Source organism: Ochotona princeps, chromosome 11, assembly GCF_030435755.1.
Source record: "Ochotona princeps isolate mOchPri1 chromosome 11, mOchPri1.hap1, whole genome shotgun sequence".
Lineage (NCBI taxonomy): Eukaryota > Metazoa > Chordata > Mammalia > Lagomorpha > Ochotonidae > Ochotona > Ochotona princeps.
Genome location: NC_080842.1, coordinates 61,378,676 through 61,401,064, shown reverse-complemented (window position 1 = coordinate 61,401,064; position 22,389 = coordinate 61,378,676). Strand labels below are relative to the sequence as shown.

The following is a 22,389-nucleotide window of genomic DNA, read 5'->3' as shown; positions in this document are numbered from 1 at the left end:
GGTTATAAAGATCTTGCAATGCAGCTCAACACTGTTGCTATGATTTCCAACTGTCCCCTCTACTTTGTATCATGTAGCTTTGTTCTCTTCTGCCCAAACTATTTTTCGTAGTGATTTCTCTAGACAACTCCTTAAACTGCTTCTCTCTCTAGTTCTTGTTCTCCCCATACAATTCTTTCAGCTGGCTCCTCTCATTAAACCACTTGTAAGTTCCAATCAAATCATCTCAAACCTCCACTTCAGGGATACATATTCAAAGAGAAACACACAGTGGTTTAGAAGCTATGCAAGCATCTTACCAACTACACAGCAAATAAGATGCCAAGGGCTACTGTTTTAAATCATGAAGTGAAAATAAAGCAAGCCTTCAGAAGTAATAATCGTTCTCTTACCCAGGATTGGCCAAGACCATCCTACATCTCAGCACAAAGTACATGTTCGAAAATGATACAGACTACATATGTGGGGAATTACTCTAATTTTGAAACAACAGCAATAAAATCAAGATAACGAGAATAAAGAAAAACACAGTTGGGGTTATCTGATAACGAGGTCTAAATTCATGATGACAAATCAAGAAACAAGTGTTGAATAACTTCTGGATACGAAACTCTTCCTTTGGCCTTAACCACGATGTAAATTTCTGCATCTTTCCATCCTCTAAACAAGCAACTTGGGCAGATTCTGGAGGTGGCGCCGAGAGCTTTTTATTTTGATCATTTTGAATGCACTCTATTACCCTTGCTTCTCATTTGCAGAAATTACAGCAACCCATAGCACTGTGAATAGACTGGACCTGCTGATTCAATTCCCATCTGGTCACCTGAGGACAAGCCACAACCAACAAGCTGCCACCACTGAGCAACGGCACATGGCAGGCCACCCAGTGCTCAGGACTGCACCTGCAGCCTGTCCTCACTGTAAGGTTCTGCTAACATACCTGGCTCTCTACTCAGTTCTCATGAAGAATTTCTTATGAACTCAATTCATGAAGTAGCAACTCTCCAACCTCCTACACTTCAAATGGAGTTCTGGAAGCAGCCAAACTTTGCAAGATGATGAAGAGCCCCTCCTAAGACTCACTCTGGAGTGAGCAGCCAGTCTGCTGAACAAAGCCAGAGCTAAACATTCACAAGGGTCAGATTCAGGACTCTGAAGAAGATGGCAACATCCCTGTGTCCAGCCTACCAAGGACCAAGACTTTTCCCTTTAAAATTTCACACTCAGACGAGACTGGTATCTATAGGTGAGTAAGAACAAAGGAAATCATCATGTCCACAAGCCTGTGAGATAGGAACTAGGTTGGAGCAAATTTGCATCCCGCAGTACCATATAGGGAACGCTTTCCTTTTTACTTTATATAGTCCTCAAGCCTGAGGTCTTTTTCCTGAAGACCCCAGCTGTGCTGCCAGGTGTGACCCCCCCTCACATACATTATCTGAAAAATGTCCAGTTCTTTATCACTCCTGTTGCTGACAGCCTTCGTCCTATTTATGGCTCCTCTATAAAACTGTGTACATCAAAGCCACCAAAAATCAAATCAAAGCAACCCAATACGCTTTGCGACAGGACATGGTCACCTGTTTCGTTCTGGGTCCCACTCAACTCAGGGAACATCTCCTTTCTGTGCTTTCGCAGAATGCACATTTCTCTGAAAGCCAAGCTCCTTCCACAGTGCCCAACCCCTTTCCAAAGCTGCACGCATATAAATTATCCCCAACTGCTCCTGAGGACCATTTCCTCTGAAAATGCTAAACTGACGCCAGCAATAAACCAGGATACAGGTTCCTGCGGAAAAACCAGACTCGGGCCAGATTTCGTGTACGTTAACCCGAGGATGAAAACAGTTTTAAAGGTAGAAGCGATGCTCTCTGGAGTGTAAGGGAAAAGTGGAGGGAACGGATCAACACTGTTTCGGCTCCAGTAGTCCCAGGTGTTAGAGGAAGGAGGTGTGTGGTCTGAAGGCAGGTGCATAAACAACCTCAGGGATTATCAGAGAAGGCAAAGTATGCACAGGATTGCAGGAGACCGTGCCTCCGGCGAGTTTCAAACATACTTCAGCTTTTCTTCCCCTCCCTGGACCTTGCATGCACCCCCTTTCCTTGGCACCTCATTCCCGTCGCTCCCACCTTCCCTTCCGGGTCCTGTTGGGGTGACTGTTTCATGCAGCGAAGCCAACAAGCGTCCTCAGCCAAGCCAGGGGCAGCCCCGTCTCAGCCTACCAGGGAAGGGGGCGGAAGCAGGCGCCCACTCGCATGCTCACGGCATCCTACCGCCTGTGGAGCTCGCCTCCTCCAGCTGAGCAGAGATGCTTTCCACCCGCCTCACATTCATCTTGGGAGACGCAAGGTGCGGCAGTCAACTGGCCCCGGGGAGTCTGTGTATGGGTCTGGCACTGGGAGCGCACCACCGCTCGGCCCCGGGCGTCAGCGATGCTGCGAGCAAGAGCCTCGGCGCTGGCCGTGGACCGGGCGCACGCTGCAGGTGCGGGCGGAGGCCGGCGGAGGGCGCCGGGGGCCCTGCGCGGCGCTCGGGCGTCGGGGGCGCGCGGGGCAGGCGCGCGGCTCGGCGCGCCCGTGTGCCAGACTCCCGAGCCCTCCCCTAGCCCACTCGCGCGCCGCCCCTGCCACCTGCTGCCGAGGAATCCTGTGTGTGGCGGAGGTAGTGGTGCGGGGGAAACCCAATTTCTGGCGCGCGTCGGAGCAGATGGGGCTCAGGAAAACCCGAGAGGGACTTCAGGCTGGGTTCAGCGCCTTGCCAAAGTTGCTGCTGATCCGGAGCCTTTGGGAGCCCTTGTTGAGGCGCTGAGGGGGAGTGGGGGGGGCGTGTTGGAAGGATGCCGCGTTTTACTGAGCAGGGCCTGAAAGGTAGAGAAAGAGCTGCAAGGATGCCAGAGGCTCAACGGGTGGCCATCACTCTCCCTGATCAAGAGGCACATAAAGTTAGGCTGAGTTCGAACGACACCAGAAGAGAAGTCAAGGAGATGTCCTTCTCCCCAACCGGGCTCGGCGCCAAGAACTCCTTCACAGGAAAGTTCCCTACTGAAGCTAGAGCCAGTCATGAGACTTGGCTTGGTATTGAGAAACGTTTCTAGACGCCAGGATGTGCACGACAAGACCAAGGTGAAGGGGGCCACCTTGGCGTGGACCGGAGGCGAGAGAGGCTGCATGTGGCACAACCACCCACCTTGAAGCCTTCGTCTGAAGCCGCCCTCACAGCTTCGGCCCCAAGGGGACGGTCACTGGCCACCGTGCTGGAGCAGTCTGGTTACCTGGAGCCACTTGCCATCTTAAGAAGCCAACCCAGACAAGCACCAGTTGCGAAAATAAAAACAAACTCATTGTTTAGGAACTCAAAATGCAGACTGTTGTGACTCCTGGAGTGAAGTACAATGGGACCCTCTTTTTGAGGAAAGAAAGTGGTAGGAAGACAAGCTGACTAGTTCTGGGGGAGCCATGAGTAAGTGCCCCCCCCCAACACACACACATTGGGAACTGCACCATTGGTGGGCCGTGGCTTCGGTAGAAGCCATTTCCAAACGTTTGTGTAATGGGCCCTCTCCTCTGGTCATACACATCCCCGTTGCTGAAATGTTGCCCCTCTCTCTGGAGAGGACTCAGTTGACATCTTACCTCTCTCAAACGGCAACCGCAGCAGGACTGGCTTTGTTCCTGGAGGTCTTGAAGCGTGAATTGGTGGGTGTCTTGTGACTCCTCAAGGTCTTAAATGCGTTCTCAGAGGCGGCCCACACTTCACTGCCGGCACTACAGTCTTAGCACCTGTGCTCATCTACCCTGTGCCTCCGTGTAAAACATTTACATCAGCTGTAACAAAGGAACCTGCTCTATTGGTTTCTGCGAGCACTTCATTAATTCAATGGATATAACCTGCTTAGGGCTGTGCCTGCAGCACAGTAATCTCCTCCAGGATGATACAGTATTGATAAAAGAGTGACTAGTAACCACTGATTACAAGGAACAGTTTGTGGGTCCTGGACTAAACTTAAGGAATAGAATGAAGCCATTCAGCCAGAAAATTTTCTACAGGCCAAGGTAGCAAGCTTCCTTCTTAGTGACCATCTTCTCTTTCTGTCCCGTCTTCCCAGAAACCACTCACAGGTCTTTCATTCCAATGTTAATCACTAGCCCTGGCTACATCTCAGTTCCATCCTTTACACCTGATAACTTCCAAAGCTGAAGCAGCTTCAGTCATTGGCCAGTCATGCATCCAAGGATGAATAACTTATCTGCCCTTTTTTCTGATTCTAAAGTAAAATAGTAGCCTACTTTAAAAAAAAAAAAACTTGTGAAAGATTACATGAAGCAGCACATGTAAAATGTTTAGACCACATCTTTGCACACAGTAAATGCTTAGGTAGTTTAAAAAAAAAAAAAAAAAAACCTCCAGGCTTTCTTCTACACCTTTTTATTTTTCTTTCTCTTGTTTTTTTTAAAGATTTATTTTATTTTTATTGGAAAGTCAGATATACAGAGAGAACGAGAGACAGAGAGAAAGATCGTCCGTCCAATGATTCACTCCCCAAGTGAGCGCAACGGCCGGTGCTATGCTGATCCAAAGCCAGTAGCCAGGAACTTCTTCCAGGTTTCCCACATGGGTGCAGGGTCACAAAGCCTTGGGCGGTCCTCGACTGCTTTCCCAGGCCACAAGCAGGAAGCTGGAGGGGAGGTGGAGCCATCAGGATTACAACCGGCACCCATATGGGATCCCGGCGTGTTCAAGGCGAGGACTTCAGCTGCTAGGCCACGCTGCCAGGCCCTCTTTCTCTTATGCCATAAATTCATAGGGAGGAATGGGTTCCAGCAGCTCAGGCTGCTTCCCATGGTTTCTGACACAGTGGGCTGCTGTGAGTGGAGCAGGCTGGCACTTCAGTTGAACCATGTACCTTTCTTTTTGGCTTCTGTATTTTTTTTTTCTGATCATTTTCTTTCATTCATTTCAGGAAGCTGTCTCAGCTCTTAGAATGTTTAATGTGCTCAATACGTACATTTATTCTCTTGGCAAGATCCCGCCCTTGTTCGTTTACAACATGCCAACAGCATGCTGGGTAGCATTGTAGACTCTTCTGGTTTCACCATGGAAACATTTATGGGGCACTCCTTTTTGAACAGTACCCATTCCCTTGATGTCTATAAGTCACCTTTCTTGTAAATGTGCATGTATATAGCCAAAGGAGCAACTGCATGTTTCCTAAAAGGCCTCGAGAACATGGAACGGCCTCTCTTCCTACTTCTTCCCTCTCTTCCCTCTGAGTTCAGCATCTTGTTGAATTACAGGAAGATGGCCAGAAAGTTCTATCATTATGACACTTAGCTATCACCATTACCCTTACCATATATGCTGTCATGATGAACTTATTAAAGAAGAGAAGGTTTTGTTGTGTTCAAAGGTGGGTCTCCCCAACTTTTGTTCTTAAGGTGAGAAGCAATATACCATTTCCTTCCAGCCACAAAATATGCAGAATGCTCTGCCGTACTGGTTCATCTTCCCCTTCTTAGCTAATGAATATTCGTCTATTTTGGCCCTGGTAAGTACTTATTTTTGGACTCGTTGTAAAGAAAGCAACAGAGTCATGAAAAAATGAACATTTCACTAGAGAAACTTACAATATATTGAATTTCCAAATTGCATGGTAGCTTGAATGCTATGAAGTTCATAACCTTCTTATGCAGCTCCTTGGTCATTGCCAAACATCCCAGGGAGAAAACATCATCTTTGCTGCCACTTTCAATGCTCCTTTTCTTCTCCCATCTCATTATGGCCTCTTCAGGGGTCCCAGCTACAGAGAAGAGATTTACATCCTCCGTGGTCATGCCACCCCATGTACATCCCCAAAGCAAGACCTCAAAGGCAGACGCATGCAAAGATGTGCATCCTGTATGACGAATGCTAGGCTGCTGCTCATGTAGCATGAAAGCATATTGTTCTCCCAAAGCATCATGTCAAAAAACGGGTACAAAAATACTAAACTCAACTTGTGCCAGTTACCATTGCCGATTTCTGTGAACATTATCCCACTTAATCTTAACAAAACATAATGAATCAAGCACCATTATTAACCCTGTTTAAGGAAGAAATTAAAGTTCAGAGAACTGTTTTGCTAACTTAATCAGTACTCATCAATATCTCTGGGATTTTAACCCAATATTCTGATTCAAGAGCCTCCCACAGAATAAATACACTATACCCTTACCCTGGCCTAGGATTTAGACGCTTCACACTGTGAAATATCACAGCCCTACATCCTCTGATCTTTATCTCCTCACCTAAAGGGGAACTTTTGCTTCACAAGGTCATTGCCAGGATCAAATCAGGTAACTGAAGTGAAAGCTATATTTAAACCTCAGGATGTTGCCAATGCACTCAGAGTCATTTTTATGATCATCTTGACCTTTTGTTGCCTGGTCTTTTCACTACCTGGTCACTATAGTTCATCACGTGACTTCTTTTCTCACCAGTGCTTAAACTCTAGTAGAACTCCTAACACTTCATATGTATCCAATCCTTGCTAGGCACCATGTCCTGTGTTGGTGAACTGTGCATCATAATATCACTTTCTACTAAAACGAGTCATTTCCTAAAATGAGATAACTTTACTCTGATGTTCAAATGGACTGAGACTCAGCGGTTAAGTAGTCTTGGGACAGCCAGTGGTTATTTGAATCCACATTCACCTGATTACAACACCAGCTATTTCAATTTCATCAGAATGGCTCTCAAATTTTAGCAGGCATAAGGAGCACCTGAACAGCTGGCTTAAAAATATTATGATCTAGTCTCTGAGGATGAATATGCTGAATGTGGAAAAGAGTTCTTAAAACTGAATTCTAATCAATGGACTTTATTTTTAAAGCAGGTTAGGTTTTCAGGAATATCAAAAAGGAAGGACACAGGATTCCCATGTTCCCTCACTTCAGCACTCCTTCCCCTCCACCCAGAATTCTCTATTATGAACATCTTGCTCTATTTTCTACAACTGATACCCCCCCTAGTTCATTATTCCTAACTACAGCCCATACTTCATGGGCATGGTAGCCATAGAAGAGGTAGGTGTTGAGATGGCTCAGAGGAAGAGTCATGTGAGGGCAAAGCAGCCATCTGCAACCTCAAAAGACAATGCTTCAGGATCAGAACTCTCCTGACATTTTGACCATTTTCTTGTAGCCTCCAGAACTGTGAGCAGGTGAAGTTCTGTTGCAGAAGCCATGAATGCTGTACTGCTTTGTTTGGAAACCCAGACAGATGAAAACCTACTCTGAATCACACTCTGAGCAATCCTTTGTCTACACTAGAGCTAGGAAAGCATGGTCTGTGATCCACAGCATGTGTATCACCTGAGAGCTTGTTGGGAACTCGGAATGTGATGCTACCACTCAGACTTTCTTGCATCAGCTTCTTGAAGGTGGTTCTCAGAAGGCAGCTGTAATGGGGGAAGCATTGCTCAGCTGGATCCCCTGTTATGTTTGCTTGGGGTTCACTTATGGTTTTCTTAAAGCCATACAGAACTCGCTGGACATGGTAGGAGGCTGGTGTTGTAACTGAAATCAGTTCTCTGCAGTTTACCCCCATTAGACAAACCTGCTTTGTTTTGGGATACATCCTTTCTAAATGCCTTGTTAAGCTTCAAGCAGTTAATACATTGGTCTTCTTACTACAAAGGTCTGTGTCATTCCAGACCTTTCTATATGTTAATAATTAAGCAACTTGTCTACCTTAAGATCACTCCATTAAAATCAATAGTAATGTCCCATGATGCACAAGGAATGAGGCAAACATTTCAGGACAAGAAGGTTAAGGCTGAGTTTGCTGTAGGACTCTCCCGATCAGTCCCTCATTTGATCTTCACAACTCTAAGTTAATGAGGTCGGATTTTATTATCCTCATCCTGCAGATGTAGGGACCAAAGCCTCGGGAGATTAAGTGACTTCACTCAGATCCTCACAAAGCACACAGGACACAGGCAGGTCAGAGACGTTCATCATCTGACATCTCTCAGCCCTTGGTTCTGTAGCGCTGCCAAGTTTATACGAACTGGAGTACAGCCAAAAGAACTAATTCTCCTAGCACTAAAATTCAGATTTTCCCTGTAACTTCGTTTTGTGGGATAAGTTCATATTATAAACGTAAAGTTATCTCACTTAAGCTGCATTCCTCCTGACTTATGGACTACGGGAAATCCACTGGCTGTATTCTATGAGGCAGGAGAGCTGATTAGGGGATTTGCTTCAGAATGGAGATTTAGTTAAACTAATCAAAGAGTTCTGCCACAACTTTAAGTCGATATAATCAGTGAAACGAATGAGGACAAGTTTTACCTATATTTCATATCTCTAGAGTCTAACTTTGAACCATATGGTCTAATTGGTAGCTAAATACATTAGATTCTAAATCATTCTATGACTCTCATCCTTGTATTTTCTTTAATTGCTCATTATACTGCTTGAAGACTAAAAATAGGTCCTTGGGAAGAAGCTGTTAGCTTATCCATTAACAGATTGAGTGAAACTATGCAAAAACAAAATTATTTCACTGTAACTAAACAAATCTACCTCTGAAATAAAATTTTTATCTAAAAGTTGGACATAGCTGAAGAGCGTTCTAAATCATTTTTCTTCAAATATGTGATTGAAAGAGATGTTTTCAAAAGACAGAAAAATATTTCTTACGCATGTGTAATCCAAAATATATTAATGACAAAAATGTTGTAAACATTTAAATTTTCATATTTTTACATTGCCTCAATTTTCTTCAATTTACTGTTTTAAAAGTAATAAAACTAAAATTGTGCAAATTAAAAATGTTACAGGGACACTAAGAAACTATGTCTTCAGATTACTGCAATATTCTGAGCCAGAAGAGTTCAGCTAGATTTGTCAATATGTTTGAATTAAGTAGTGATACTGCGATGCACACACTTGTCAAAGCAGATGAAAAATGTGATGCTCAGATTCAGGTGTTAGTTAACAACCTGACAGCAGCATAACAAAAGACAGGAAAATGAACACTGAGGCCTTCAAAATTCCAATGTCATGGGGTTTTTCAAAAGTCCATAATGTTTTAGATTAATGGATGGTGTCAGATCATGAAAACCAAACTCAGTTGTGCTGGGAAGTGCTCAGTGTATACGCACTCTTCAGTATCGTATGTGTGTCAAGCCAGTCCCTGTAAGGGTGGATTGAATGGGGGGAGGAATGAGTTCTTTAAGGAGCCAGTAGTCTAGTGTTGGAACCATGAAAATAAGCAAGCACCTGTACTAAGAAGGGAGAGTTCTGCTTGAGAAACTTCCACTATGCATTTTGTGTCTGTTGACTTCTCTAACCTTTGGAGCTCCAAAAAGGCTACTATCAATTTTTCCATATGAGAAATCTCCCCTAAATTTAGTGGCCTAACATTCCAATCATTTATTCAGCTCAAAAGTTTTATGGTCTGTCAATTGCAGCTGTACTCAACTGGGCTCATTTATGCATCTGTGGTCAGTTAGCAGTAATACAACCATTTCACATGTATCAAAGGTGGCTCAAATAGCTTCCTCATCACCTAGAATACTTGCCTGTGTTTTTTTTAAAGATTTATTCATTTTATTACAGCCAGATATACAGAGAGGAGGAGAGACAGAGAGGAAGATCTTCCGTCCGATGATCCACTCCCCAAGTGAGCCGCAACAGGCCGGTACACGCCGATCCTAAGCCGGGAACCTGGAACCTCTTCGGGTCTCCCACGCAGGTGCAGTGTCCCAATGCATTGGGCCGTCCTCAACTGCTTTCCCAGGCCACAAGCAGGGAGCTGGATGGGAAGTGGAGCTGCTGGGATTAGAACCGGCGCCCGTATGGGATCCCGGGGCTTTCAAGGCGAGGACTTTAGCCGCTAGGCCACGCCGCCGGGCCCGCCTGTGTTTTTTTAATTTGACAATAACTACTGAGTTCTTAAGAGCAGCAAAAGTCAGCAACCCCAGGCTCTTTGGCTTACTTACAAATAGAAATTAACAAGACTGATGTGCAACCAAGGCAAGGTTTACTGAATGCTAATACTATAAACTCACAGAATCACCATACTAAGAGATTCAACAAACTGGCTCCTCAATGGGAGCTAAGTGAGTACTTTTATGAGGTTGGAGAGGCATGGTGTTTCCTCTGTGGCACAAAACACTTCAATCTGTACCTAGTCTGGTGTTCTACCTCAGATCCCTCAGTGCACAACCTCTGGGTTTGCACCTAGCTCAGTGTTTTGCACAGGTATTGGTTTTCCTTGGCATGCAACATACTCAAAATGGCCATATTGAGAACTACCCCAGAAAGGTCACATATTAGATGCAATGGGTCATTCTAAGCATGCTTTCAAGTTGTCAGAAAATAGATGATCATTTTTAACTAGCATCTGAACACTTCTCACTACAGGTTAGCTTGGAGTTATAATAGACATGTAGTCAAGTTGGGAAATACACATGTGACAGCTCAGGAGGCTCTTGATTTTGTAACTATTGTTTCTATCCTATCATTCTTCTATGAGAGAGTTCATCCTGCTTATTCTTTTTTTAAAAAGATTTATTTATTTTTATTACAAAGTCAGATATGCAGAGAGGAGAGAAGAGACAGAGAGGAAGATCTTCCTTCTGATGTTTCACTCCCCAAGTGAGCGCAAAGGCCAGCGCTGTGCTGATCCAAAGCCAGGAGCCATGAACTTATTCCAGGTCTCCCACGTGGGTACAGGGTCCCAAAGCCTTGGGCCGTCCTCGACTGCTTTCCCAGGCCACAAACAGGGAGCTGGATGGGAGGTGGAGCTACCAGGATTAGAACTGGCGCCCATATGGGATCCTGGAGCGTTCAAAACCAGGACTTTAGCTGCTAGGCCACAGCGCCGGGCCCCATGCCGCTTATTCTTAAGCAGGTTGGGCCAAATGTTTGTTCTGCAGCTCCCTGCTAAGAAAAAAAGAGATTTGAACCACAAATCCTAAAGGTATAAAAATCACTTGCTGTGTGTTCTAGTGACCTATAGGAGCTCAATCCTCTTATTGGGGAATGAATGAGCCAACATGTTTGATGCGGACATGTTGGAGCCATGAAGACTGCTTATGAAGTATACTGTTGTAATGATATAGGGGAAATCAGTGAGGAGTGAGGACTTGGCAGGGGGAGGGTGAAATCTCAGAGCCTATGGAACTGTATCATAAAATAATAAAATAAATAACTTTATTAAACATAGGGGCCAAAGATTAAATATCAGAATATTAGTTAGGAGTTCAATGAGAGGTTAAAAATCAAGCAAAATTGGGGATGGCATCTTTCATGATTTCCCCTAATCATGGACAGCATGCCTGTTTGTTATACAAATCAGTGAAGCCAACTACTGTTCATGGATTTAATATCCATCTCAACTTCACCCATGGTATCTATCCAAGTATAGGAACAGGTATTGGACAGCACAAAATTTACCCTACTCTTCATTTACGCAGTTGAGGACTAGGTGATTATCCGAGACTATGTTGGCCAGAAGTACAGCAATGCTTCCAAATTTTTGATGACCAATATCAGATGCTAGAATCTCTAAGGACTTAAGTTTTGGATGGCCACTTCTCAGTGAAGTTTTCACTCTTGTGGAAAAATTTAGGGTTTGGTTTATTGAGGGTTTTTTAATTAATTACTTTATTTTATGATACAGTTCCAAAAGCTCTGAGACTTGCAACCCCCTCCATTTACTGATTTCTTCTATTTTATTACAAGAATGTGGTCCTTCAGAAAACAGTCATAAGCCCATGGTTCTGCTATTTAAGTGTATCCTGAGATTGTAGGTATGTCTTTTATACTCTGAATTGCTGATCTGAGTGAGATTGCAGGAGGGTGGTAAACGATTTTCATTAGAAGTGGATCTCTTTTAAACAGGCACATTCCCACCAAGTTGAGATGCTCTGCAAATTATTCCCCAGAACTCTTTCTGTCTTGTTTATACATGATCAGATCTTACAGTCAGTAATCCTTTGATTTTTTTTTTCTTAGTATGATTCCTTGGAGCATCAGTGAGTTTGGTTAGGGGAACAGTGGACTGGGGCCACTCAGTTGGAAAAAAAATATATATGTATTTTCTTTGGTACTTGCCCACTGTCATGTGCAATGTAAGGGGTAATGAGATATGCCATTTAGATCCATGGACCCTCTGAGAAAGTTCTCATTGAAACAGGAAGTCAGATCTAACCACAGGAAAGAAGTAATTTGGACATTAAATTCAATATCGATGGCAAAGTCAGGAGCAAAGGCCACTGGTGTTCATCTAAATACTGTTAAGTTTACAAGTGATGTTGTTGTGGGAACTGGGAAATTAAATGTCTAGCTGTCTTCACTGGGGATGTTTATGATACATCCAAAGTGAGTCAGGTTGTTTCCTTCAAATATAATGTGAGATAAACTGACAAATTTTGTTTCTCAGGGGATTCTCACAGCAATGGCCAGGACACTTAACAAGAATTGTCCGATCAATGATCATTTTAGACCCAGTAAGTGCACTAGGGTTTGTCTACCATGGAGTGCCTGTTTCAAAAGCCAACAGAAAAAGACAATATCAGTGATCACCAAGAAGACAGGCTTGCCCCCAAGGTTGCCAAGTCCTTCCTTTTCTTAAAGAGGTATCCCAGGTCCTCTGCTAGTTCGCTGCAGCAGATGGATCCTTTGGAGGGATGGAAGAGCTGTTTAGTTGGAGAGGGGGGCTCAGCTGTAAGAATCCTTCAAGTTTTACTACGGGGCAGGTGGCCATGATCTCTCAGTAGGGTTATTTCCATTTTCTTCATAACTAGTCTTCAGGGGTCCTTTTACCAAGGTGGTTGGATCTGGGTAGGGGAAGGTGTATCTTCATAAACAGCTGGTACCACATGGTTTCTACATTCCAATCTGTTCCTGTTCTAGAATGACTAAATGGTATCAGGTCTGGTTCAATTTGCTATCTGTGAAGATTTCATTGTTATGTAAGAATCTGAACTAGATCATTTTGAAGGAGTTGTTCTCAGCTTCCCCTGGTTACAATGTGCTATGGGAAACATTTCGACCCATGGCCTGTGGGTTTCTTGGAAGAACTTAGTTACAGATTTCTTAAGGTGTGATTTCATTTCTTCAACTTTTCCAGAGGACTTGGAGTTCTTGGATACACTCAAGTGTTTGTGACTCTATGAGTTATTCCAGTGGTAATTTAGAGAATTTGCTAACCAACGAGGCCATGGTAGCTACTGCTCTGAAGCAACTAGGCCATCTCTGAGCCACAGAGTCTAACAGATTTGCAAAGTAGGCCACCAGTCTCTGGATAGACCCAGGCTTTTGAGTCAGAACTTCTAAGGTGATTCCCAACCTCTCATACACATAAAGAATGAATGGTTTCTCTAAATTTGGACTCTGAGATCTGGGACCTGGTCCAAAATTTTCTTTAGGAAGTCAAACATCTAGCATTCTGAAATTCAGTACAGAGATATTCTTTGTTCACCTTTTAGTGCCTATTACTGGAGTTTTGCCAGTAAACAAAATTTGTGGTCCACATATACCTGAGATGATGCCATGTAGATATTTCCTGGTTTAGGAATGTGGTAGGAAAATGATTCTTTATTTCCAGGTTATGAGCTAAGGCACAAGCCGCTAGAGCAATCAGGGCTGTCCCTCTGTCACTCTCCTGCAATGGGAACTCTGGTGGCACCCACTTCTAGTGCGTTCTCTGCTGTGCGCCTGATCCCCTGGAATTTAGCAATTCCTCTTCAAGTGCTGTTTTGTTCAAGCAATCAAAAGTTGTGCTCATATGTTCTCCCTATGTCTGTTGTTAAAGGTCTTGAAGGCCTTCCTGACCAAGACAGAAAATGGGATTTGAGGTCATACCTCTGTTTTTTAAATTTTTCTCTGATTTGCAGAAGTGACTAAGAAAATGCATAGCAAGTATGTTCAACTCCCAGTTAATCAAGGTATTTGTTGATATATTTTCTAATGCTTATGCAAGCTGACACATAAAGCTTGTTTCTATTTCTTTTCATGAACAGTTTCCTTAACATGGTCTTATGAACAAACTTTCATCCGTCCTTGCTCCTGATTTACTCGGAGCTGGCAGTGTATACCTACATTTGGAGATGGTCACATATTATACTTGGAATATTTCACTGACTGAGTCTTGCTTCAACAGTAGGTTGTCTTTGTTCACCATTTTCAAGTCTCTTTTTGGAGGCATATTTGCTACTGTCCTCATCTGCCTGAGTTTATCTTTTCTTTTAAAGATTTATTTATTTTTATTACAAAGTCAGATATACAGAGAGGAGGAGAGACAGAGAGGAAGATCTTCCGTCCAATGATTCACTCCCCAAGTGACTGCAATGGCCGGTGCTATGCTGATCCAAAGCCGGGAACCAGGAAGCTCTTCTGGGTGTCCCATGTGGGTGCAGGGTCCCAAAGCATTGGGCCGTCCTCGACTGCTTTCCCAGGCCACAAGCAGGGAGCTGGATGGGAAGTGGGGCTGCCAAGATTAGAACAGGCGCCCATATGCGATCCTGGCGTGTTCAAGGCAAGGACTTTAGCCGCTAGGCCATGTTGCCGCGTCCCTGAGCTTATCTTAAGACCATCCCGATGCAAGGAAGGAAGAGAGAGACTAATTTTGATACAGAAAAATGAGAAAGTCATATTGGAAAAAGTTTTTCTATTATTAGAATGTTTGTGTGCCCCCAAAATCCACATGTTGAAAATCTAACTCCCAGTGTATGGTAGTAAGAGCTAGTGCCTGGAGAAAGTGACTGTGGCCTGAGGACACAGAACTGTGGAGATTAGGGCTTTGATGAAAGAGATTCTGAAGATTTAGATTATCTTTGCTGCCATGTAAGAACAAAGGGGAAAGGCCTCACCTATGATCCTGGAAGCCGACACTACCCAGACACCAAATCTGTCAGCACTTTGATCTTGGACTTCCTAGACCCAAAAGTGTAGAAAATAAACGTCTCCTGCTTACAAGCTGGTTAGTTCATAACATTTTGTTCCTGCTTCTTTAACACAAAGATGGGATGGTTCTAGATAAGAGAAGAGTTTATGACTACCTTCTCAACATATGCCAGCAAGATAATATTAATATGCCTGAGAAGCACAGATTACAAGGCTACCCCAGGCTGATGCAGCTAGTATAAGGCAGAGCAAAAATACAAACTGGGCGGTTGGGTTCCATGGCCACTAAGCTTTTTTGCTATAATATATTACAAATGGCCAGATAGCTGATTCAGCTGTGGCAGGAATCTCTTCAAAAAGCCCCCAAAAATCTTGAATACTAAGGAACCATTCATAGCTAAACTGATGTTGTTTCCAAACCCCAATGACCATGGAGAAAGGACCTGTAATGAGACCACATACGCAACATACTGGAAATTGGAGAAGCCAATGGTGCATTCAGGGAACTGCAAATGGTCTTGTGAGCTGGAATATTTAGAAGTCATATTCTGTGGCAGGAAAGGTGAATTTTAGTCAAGATGTGACTTTAGGATCTGATTAACATGACCAGTGCAGAGAAAGGTTTCAATCTGGCAGCCTTGAAGAGAAATAGAGTCACACAGCATTGCAAGCAGAGGGCATCATTTGTTGGGGTTTGAAAGGGACCATAAAGTACAATCAGCTGAGCTGAGATAGAGGTGCTGGGGATAAAAAAGAAGATACACTGGAAAATGCTGCCAATACAGGACAGAATGATGCATGTATGCAGCAGTGGAAGAGTAAGGATGGTGCCCAGGGCTCTGACTTACAGGTTGCTGGGCAGGTAGTACCAATGATATTACAGAATAAAAGCATCCCAGAGGTAGAAATGCCTTCTCATTTTCAGCTGTGTGCTGGAATGGAGACAGAAGGTTGGAGAAACTGACTTTAAAAATACCAGTATGTGGAAAAATTGTCTAGGGAGAATATATGGAATAGTATCAGTAATATATTGTATTTATTAGACATTCATTCTGTACTGGCAAACATTATAAACATTTGACATCATTTCACTAGACTGCAACAACAATTGTATGAGAAAATATTATTATTATGTCTATTTCAATGATGAAGAAATCAAAGCACAGAATTCATTCCATCCTGGCCATCTTACACGAGAGCCCATGAAGCTCATCATGGAGTTAAACCGCTAACCCACTCCTTTGCATAAAGTAAGAGAGGATTCTAGTGCAGGGCAGTTAAAAAACAGTCCAGTCTTAAACAATGTATGTTTGTGATAAATGTTTACTTGTATCATGGTTGGGTGGATGGGAAAAACTTAAAGCTCATAACTAAAGACAGTGAAAAATGATATCAACAGATATTACACTAAGCTGGAAAATTCACAAATACTCAGAGCATAGCAGTAGAGAGGACCCTTCCCTAGTCCATACCACCATTCCCATCATTCTTCCTCTGTAAAATAATCAGTTAGTCTGGCCTGTGAACACTGTGACAGGAGCACAGAATTGTAGCCAATTTTCCAATGAATTTTATAAGAATTATGACCAGCTGTGTGCCATGGAAACCAAGGATATAGGGACTACAGTAACAAGAGGTAACAAGATGTCAAGCACACTGTGGCCTAAAATAACTTACCAATTGCAGTTACAAGGCAGGAGCTCATTAATGACCTTCTCAGAAGATTAGGAAGAAACTCATTGTTGATACACTTAGGGTTGCTCTTCAAGAATCGTTGCAACAACCAGCACTGTGGCAGAGCAGGCAAGGCTGCCATTGGTGATACTGGCATGCCATGTAGGCACTGGTCCATATCTGGACTGCTTCACTTCTGATTCAGCCCTCTGATGATGGCCTGGGAATCCCGCATGGCAGGATCCAGGTGCTTGGGTCACCACTACCCACATGGGAAACTCGGATGGAGCTTCTGGCCCCTGGTTGTGGCTTCTGCAGGCCTGGGTGTTACAGCAACTCTGAGCAGTGAAATAACAGATTGAATCAATCCCTTTCTATCTCTTTCACTTTCTTCTCTAACTGAATTTTCATTAAATGCTTACATTTTTTAAAAAAAAGAAATAAACACCATTTGTTTTATCATGCTGAATTTTTAGATGGTTGGTGTCTCCCACTAATAATAAAACTATTGTTTCTGAATGCCTATAATACACCACATTTTTAAATTAACACTTATTTTTTAGCCAAATAGCTACCTATATGGGGCATATTTTTTTTTTTTCATTTTATTTGACAAGTAAGGCACAAGTCTGATCACTGATAAGGCAGACACGCAACGTTCCAGGTGTGCAGACTTAGCTTATTTTTTACCAAGCTGAACAGTTCCCCTTGCATTCATGTGTTCCTATGACAAAACAAGATAAAAATGCCATAAATTGGATTTATTGCTTCAAGGATCTGGTTTTGTTTCAACTTCATCTCCCGTCACAATTTAGTATTCCTAAAGCACAAACAAGCATGTTCGCTTTGGTCTGGCTGGGAGAAATTCAAAAAGCAAGGAAAAGGCTAAAAGCTTAAGAAGGATAAGAGAATAAAACAGGACATGAGTCTCGCTGTCTGACTCTTTCATTCTGGAATGGGAAACGTAGCACATGGGCTGTGGTTCTTGCTATAGCTTCCATGCCAGTTTCCAGGTCTTGTATAAGATAACTAAGTTAGCTATCTAAATTCAGTCTCTCACCTTGAAACTACTCAGAGTGAAAAGATCATTGACCCAGCTAAGTCAGAGACTAGACAAACCCTTTAAAAGAAAGGCTTGGGTGGTAAATGAAGCCTGCTGCTTCTTCTGACCCCAAGATCCTTCTATCTGACCTCAACAATGTTGTACCAGATGCTGTTGTTTTCCAATTTGAACATTTTGGTGATATGTAAAAGGTGCGAGAAATGGTTGCATTTCTTCTTGAGTAGTGAAATTTACTATATAAGGCAGTTATTTCAAAGAAACACATCAAGATAAATAATGTGTTTCTGATATCCATGGATAAGACTAAAAACTAGCATTTGCCAAATCCTGTACCACTTTAAAAAATCATAAGCATAGGTCCCTGCATGGTAGCCTAGTGACTAATGTCCTCACCTTGCACTCAACAGGATCTCATATGGGCACTGGTTTTAATCCTGGCAGTCCTGCTTCCCATCCAGTTCCCAGCTTGTGGCCTGTGAAAGGAGTCAAGCATGGCCCAAAGTCTTGGTACCCTGCACCTGCATGGGAGACCTGGAAGAGGCTCTGGGCTGCCAGCTTCGGATCAGCTCAGCTCTGGCCATTGCAGCTGCTTGGGAAGTGAATCATAGGACAGAAGATCTTCCTCTCAGTCTCTCCTCCTTTATGTCTATCTTACTTTCCAATAAAAATAAATAAATCTTTTTTTAAAAAAAGCATACCCATTGCATAATATTTGAGTTAATAATCATGACAATATGATGAAGATGATACCAAATTCCCACTTTATGGAAGGAAGAACTGGCTAAAAAAGAAGTATCTTATCAATCCAAATAACTCCACTGGGCAAATGATTGTCTCTACCTATCATAGAAGTGGATTAACAGAAAAAGTCCAATAACAGGGTTCAAATTATATCAAACTGAAAATAAAAATATATCAAGAAATGAAGGAAGAAGGATTATGGACCTAAAACAAACCTGTAGCAAGTAGCAAAGGACACTGGGCAATGGGGAAACCAGCCATGGCCCTTAGAGTTCTAGAATTCAGCTATTGCATTTTCTAGTTATGAGTGCATACCTCTAAGATATATAGTTTCTTTTAATTTTTATGTGAAAAACAGAATTAGAAAGAGAGAGAAAGAGAATCTTCTAATCACTGATTCACTCCCCAAATATCCAACATCCATTAGCGGCCCAGGATGAAGCCAGGGGCCAGGAATGCCATTCATGTTTCCTACACGAGTGACAAGGACTGCAGTTCTGAAACAACCATCTAGCCCCTAGAGTATGTGTTATTAGGAAACTGGATCAAAAGCTGAGTAGGTGGAGTTCAAAGCACGCACTCAGATCTTAGTTGCCGGTGTCCTAAGTAGCAACTTAACCACTGAATCAAATACCTAACCCAGCTTCTTTTTACCACAAATTTTTCTCATCTGTAAAATGGGACCAAAAAATCTTATCTGAGATAACATAATAAGGGGGTGTGATGGTGTGTGAAAAAGCCCTTTGCAACTTTCCCATTACCATATGTCAGTTCTCTGAATCATGCCACACGATACTCTGCCCAATACCTTAACGTAGGTATAATCAAGACAATGAGACAATTGGTGATGGAAGGGGAATATGAGAATGGTACTTTTAAACTGGATAGAAATCTAGCTGATAGCACTTCATTATGAATCAATAAGTAAGCATATGATACACTCATTACAATCAACCTTCCACATCCACAGGTTCAGCACCCAGAAATCCACCAACCAGAAACACAAAGAAAAATTGGATTTGTACTGGACATGCATATTTCTCCTCCTTCACATTCTCTACAATCAACAACTACATAATAGTACTTACACTGTACCATGTAATATAAGTAATCTAGAAACTATTAAAATACCTACCTGAGGATTGTGTGAGGACTGAGCACAAGAGCGTTTTAACAACACAGAGGTGTCCTGGACCCAAGCCCCATGGAGGCTGAGGGACAACTGCACTGTTTTTGGTAATCAGATAGCAATGGTTTTTGAAATGAATGCAAACCATTCTTGAAATTAAAGGTCATTTTTTTGCTAATGAGTTTGGTGCAACATTCTAACAGGTAAAGTCATTACAGGAATTTAAAGTTACAGATTGAACAATGTAGAGCTCATCATGTATCCTATCCTTACTTCCATTTCTTTTCCTCTCAAAGTACCTTGCTTCTTTCTTACACAGGCCTTAACACAACTTGAAAATATAAATACATAACTTCGTAACATAGGCCCAGCGCAGTTGTATAGTAGCTAAAGTCCTCACTCTCCACACATTGGGATCCCATATGGGCACTGGTTTGTGTTCCAGCAGCCCTGCTTCCCATCCAGTTCCCTCCTTGTGGCCTGGGAAAGCAGTCAAGGATGGTCCAACGCCTTAGGAACTCACACCCAGAAAAAGGTTCTGGCACCTGGTTTCAGATTGGCTCAGCTCCAGCCATTGCAGATACTCAGGGAGTGAATTAGTAGACAGAAGACCATCCTCTCTGTCTCTCCTCCTGTCTGTGTATCTGCCTTTTCAATAAAAATAAATAAATCTTTTTTTAAAAAATTACATAACTTTTAAGATATTTACTGGTTTAATGGACAGCTCCTAGCACACCCAGAGAGAGGGAAAGCAGTCTCTAAGTGGAATGGAACCCATCAAGTTTTTAAAAATGGATGTTCAGGGGCCCGGCACGGTGGCCTAATGGCTAAAATCCTTGCTTTGAAAGCATCCAGGATCCCATATGGGCACTGGTTCTCCACTTCCCATCCAGCTCCCTGCTTGTGGCTTGGGAAGGCAGTCGAGGAATGGCCAAAGGTTTGGGGACCCTGAACCCACGTTGGAGATCTGCAGGAAGTTCCTGTCTCATGGCTTCAGATCGGTGCAGCACCAGCCACTGTGGTTACTTGGGGAGCGAATCATTGGTCAGAAGATCTTCCTCTCTGTCTCTCATCCTCTCTGTGTTTCTAACTGTCCAATAAAAATAATAATAATAAAAAAGAAAACGGATGTTCAATATCAGCCTCAATGCCTAGAACAAACTAGGCTTTCAATAAAAATCTGAGTTACTGTTTCTACTACACTGCAAGGCAAAATGAATGCATAGGCAGGAATACATCACTATGTCCACACAGTGAGACTTGGGCATTTTGTAAGCAATACACAGGATGGTCCATGCAGAACAGAGGTAGGGAAGGGGCTTGTAGAGAGCTGACCCCTGGAGCTACCTGCAGGAGGAAAGGATGTCTACAATGAGATGTTCAAAGCGTGGTGGCCCTGCTGGGGCAGTTCTATGCTCAGTTCATGACAAGGTGTAGTAATGTACTAGACTCCGCATTCCTTGTAGTTCAGCTTTTGAGAAATGCTAGACTAATTCCTCTCGAGGCTACTTCTCAGCTGAATGGCTAAAGTTTATATGCCAATTACAAAGACACAAGGTGGAAGAATGGCAAGGACCCCAGGTGAAGTTCAGAAGATGAGAACTGTGAACCAATCTGGCCTTGAACTCACGAGCAGGGCTCATGCCACGTGTCCTCTCAGTTCACCTGTTACTTGCTGGGACACACTAACACTTTGCAGCATTTTCCTGGCCCTTCCTTACTGAAAGCCTTCTCCTAAAATCACATCCCCCAGGTCTGTAGCCAGAATAACTATGTTTTATATATCTGTACCCTTATTATCTTCATGTCTCTAACAAGAAATGTGTTGTATATTTAGGCAGGTTTTAACCACATATGGCCTGAATTCTATCAGCAACCAAAAAATCAGATCTCTAATCCTCATGAAAAGAAAAGATTGTGTTTTCTGAGGCCCAACTATACTGTCAGCATGCTCTGAAATTGAATTTTCATGAAATTGTTTTCACTACATGTTAGGAAACTTCAAAACTCCCACTCTCACCCACCAGTAAGTCAAACAATTCCTCATCAGCCAGCAAAGAAAACATAGCTGATACCTGTACACTCCCCCAGGTTCCATCTACCTTTTGGAAGATGGGATGATTACTACAGCAAAAGGTAAAAAATGACAAGATATACTCAGGATTGAAAGTAAGTCAGAAAGTTTTTCTTGTGGGAAGGTCTTACTTCCAGCAATACTGGCAGAAAAAAAAATTGCGAACAATCAGACTGTGATTTACTGAATCTTGCTATCTACCTATTGAAAGAAACCTTTTATGAAAACAGCCTCATGATATAAAAAAAAAAAAAAGATCCTCTTACTATTTGCTGGTTGTTGCATAAAAACCCATTCTTCAGATCTTTGCTGACTTAAGTGCCCATTCAATAACTACTTCTCTGTGATCCTTCAAATACCACTATGTACATTTTCCTTCTTTTAAAAATATATATTTATTTGAAATTCAGAGACAGAGATCTTGCATCTGCTGGTTGACTCCCCAAATGGTCACAATGGTCAACGCCAGGCCAGGCTTAAGCCAGGAGCCAAGAGCTTCGTGTAGGTCTCTTGCCTGGATGGAAGTGACCCAAGCACTTGTCCCATCATCTCTTCTTTCCCCAGGCCACCAGCAGAAAGCTGGATAGGAAACGGAGCACATGGAATTTGGTGCTGCATCATGAACAGTGGCCTTATTGGCTATGCCACCTCTTTGTGTATATTTTCTAACATCCTTATTGGTCGTTAGAGTTGAAATTCTGTTTTCTGAAGTGTAAGTTTGCCAGCCATGTCCTGATTTTTCTCTTCGTTACCAAGTCTGCTCTCAAGTTTTGTGTGACTGGCAGCTAAGTTCCTCTGATTTTGAGCT

The 22,389-nt window shown here is 42.9% G+C and overlaps 1 protein-coding gene across 1 annotated transcript in view; it reads left to right on the top strand.

Annotated features, from left to right (window-relative positions):
* The first annotated feature begins 2,887 nt into the window (after positions 1–2,887).
* The window catches only part of LOC101531314 (tumor protein p53-inducible protein 13-like), a 186,100-nt gene continuing 166,598 nt past the window's right edge, over positions 2,888–22,389 (top strand). The window contains 3 exon segments of the mRNA XM_058670390.1: positions 2,888–3,074; positions 5,436–5,545; positions 7,011–7,064. Coding sequence (XP_058526373.1) covers positions 2,888–3,074; positions 5,436–5,545; positions 7,011–7,064 — 351 coding nt within the window.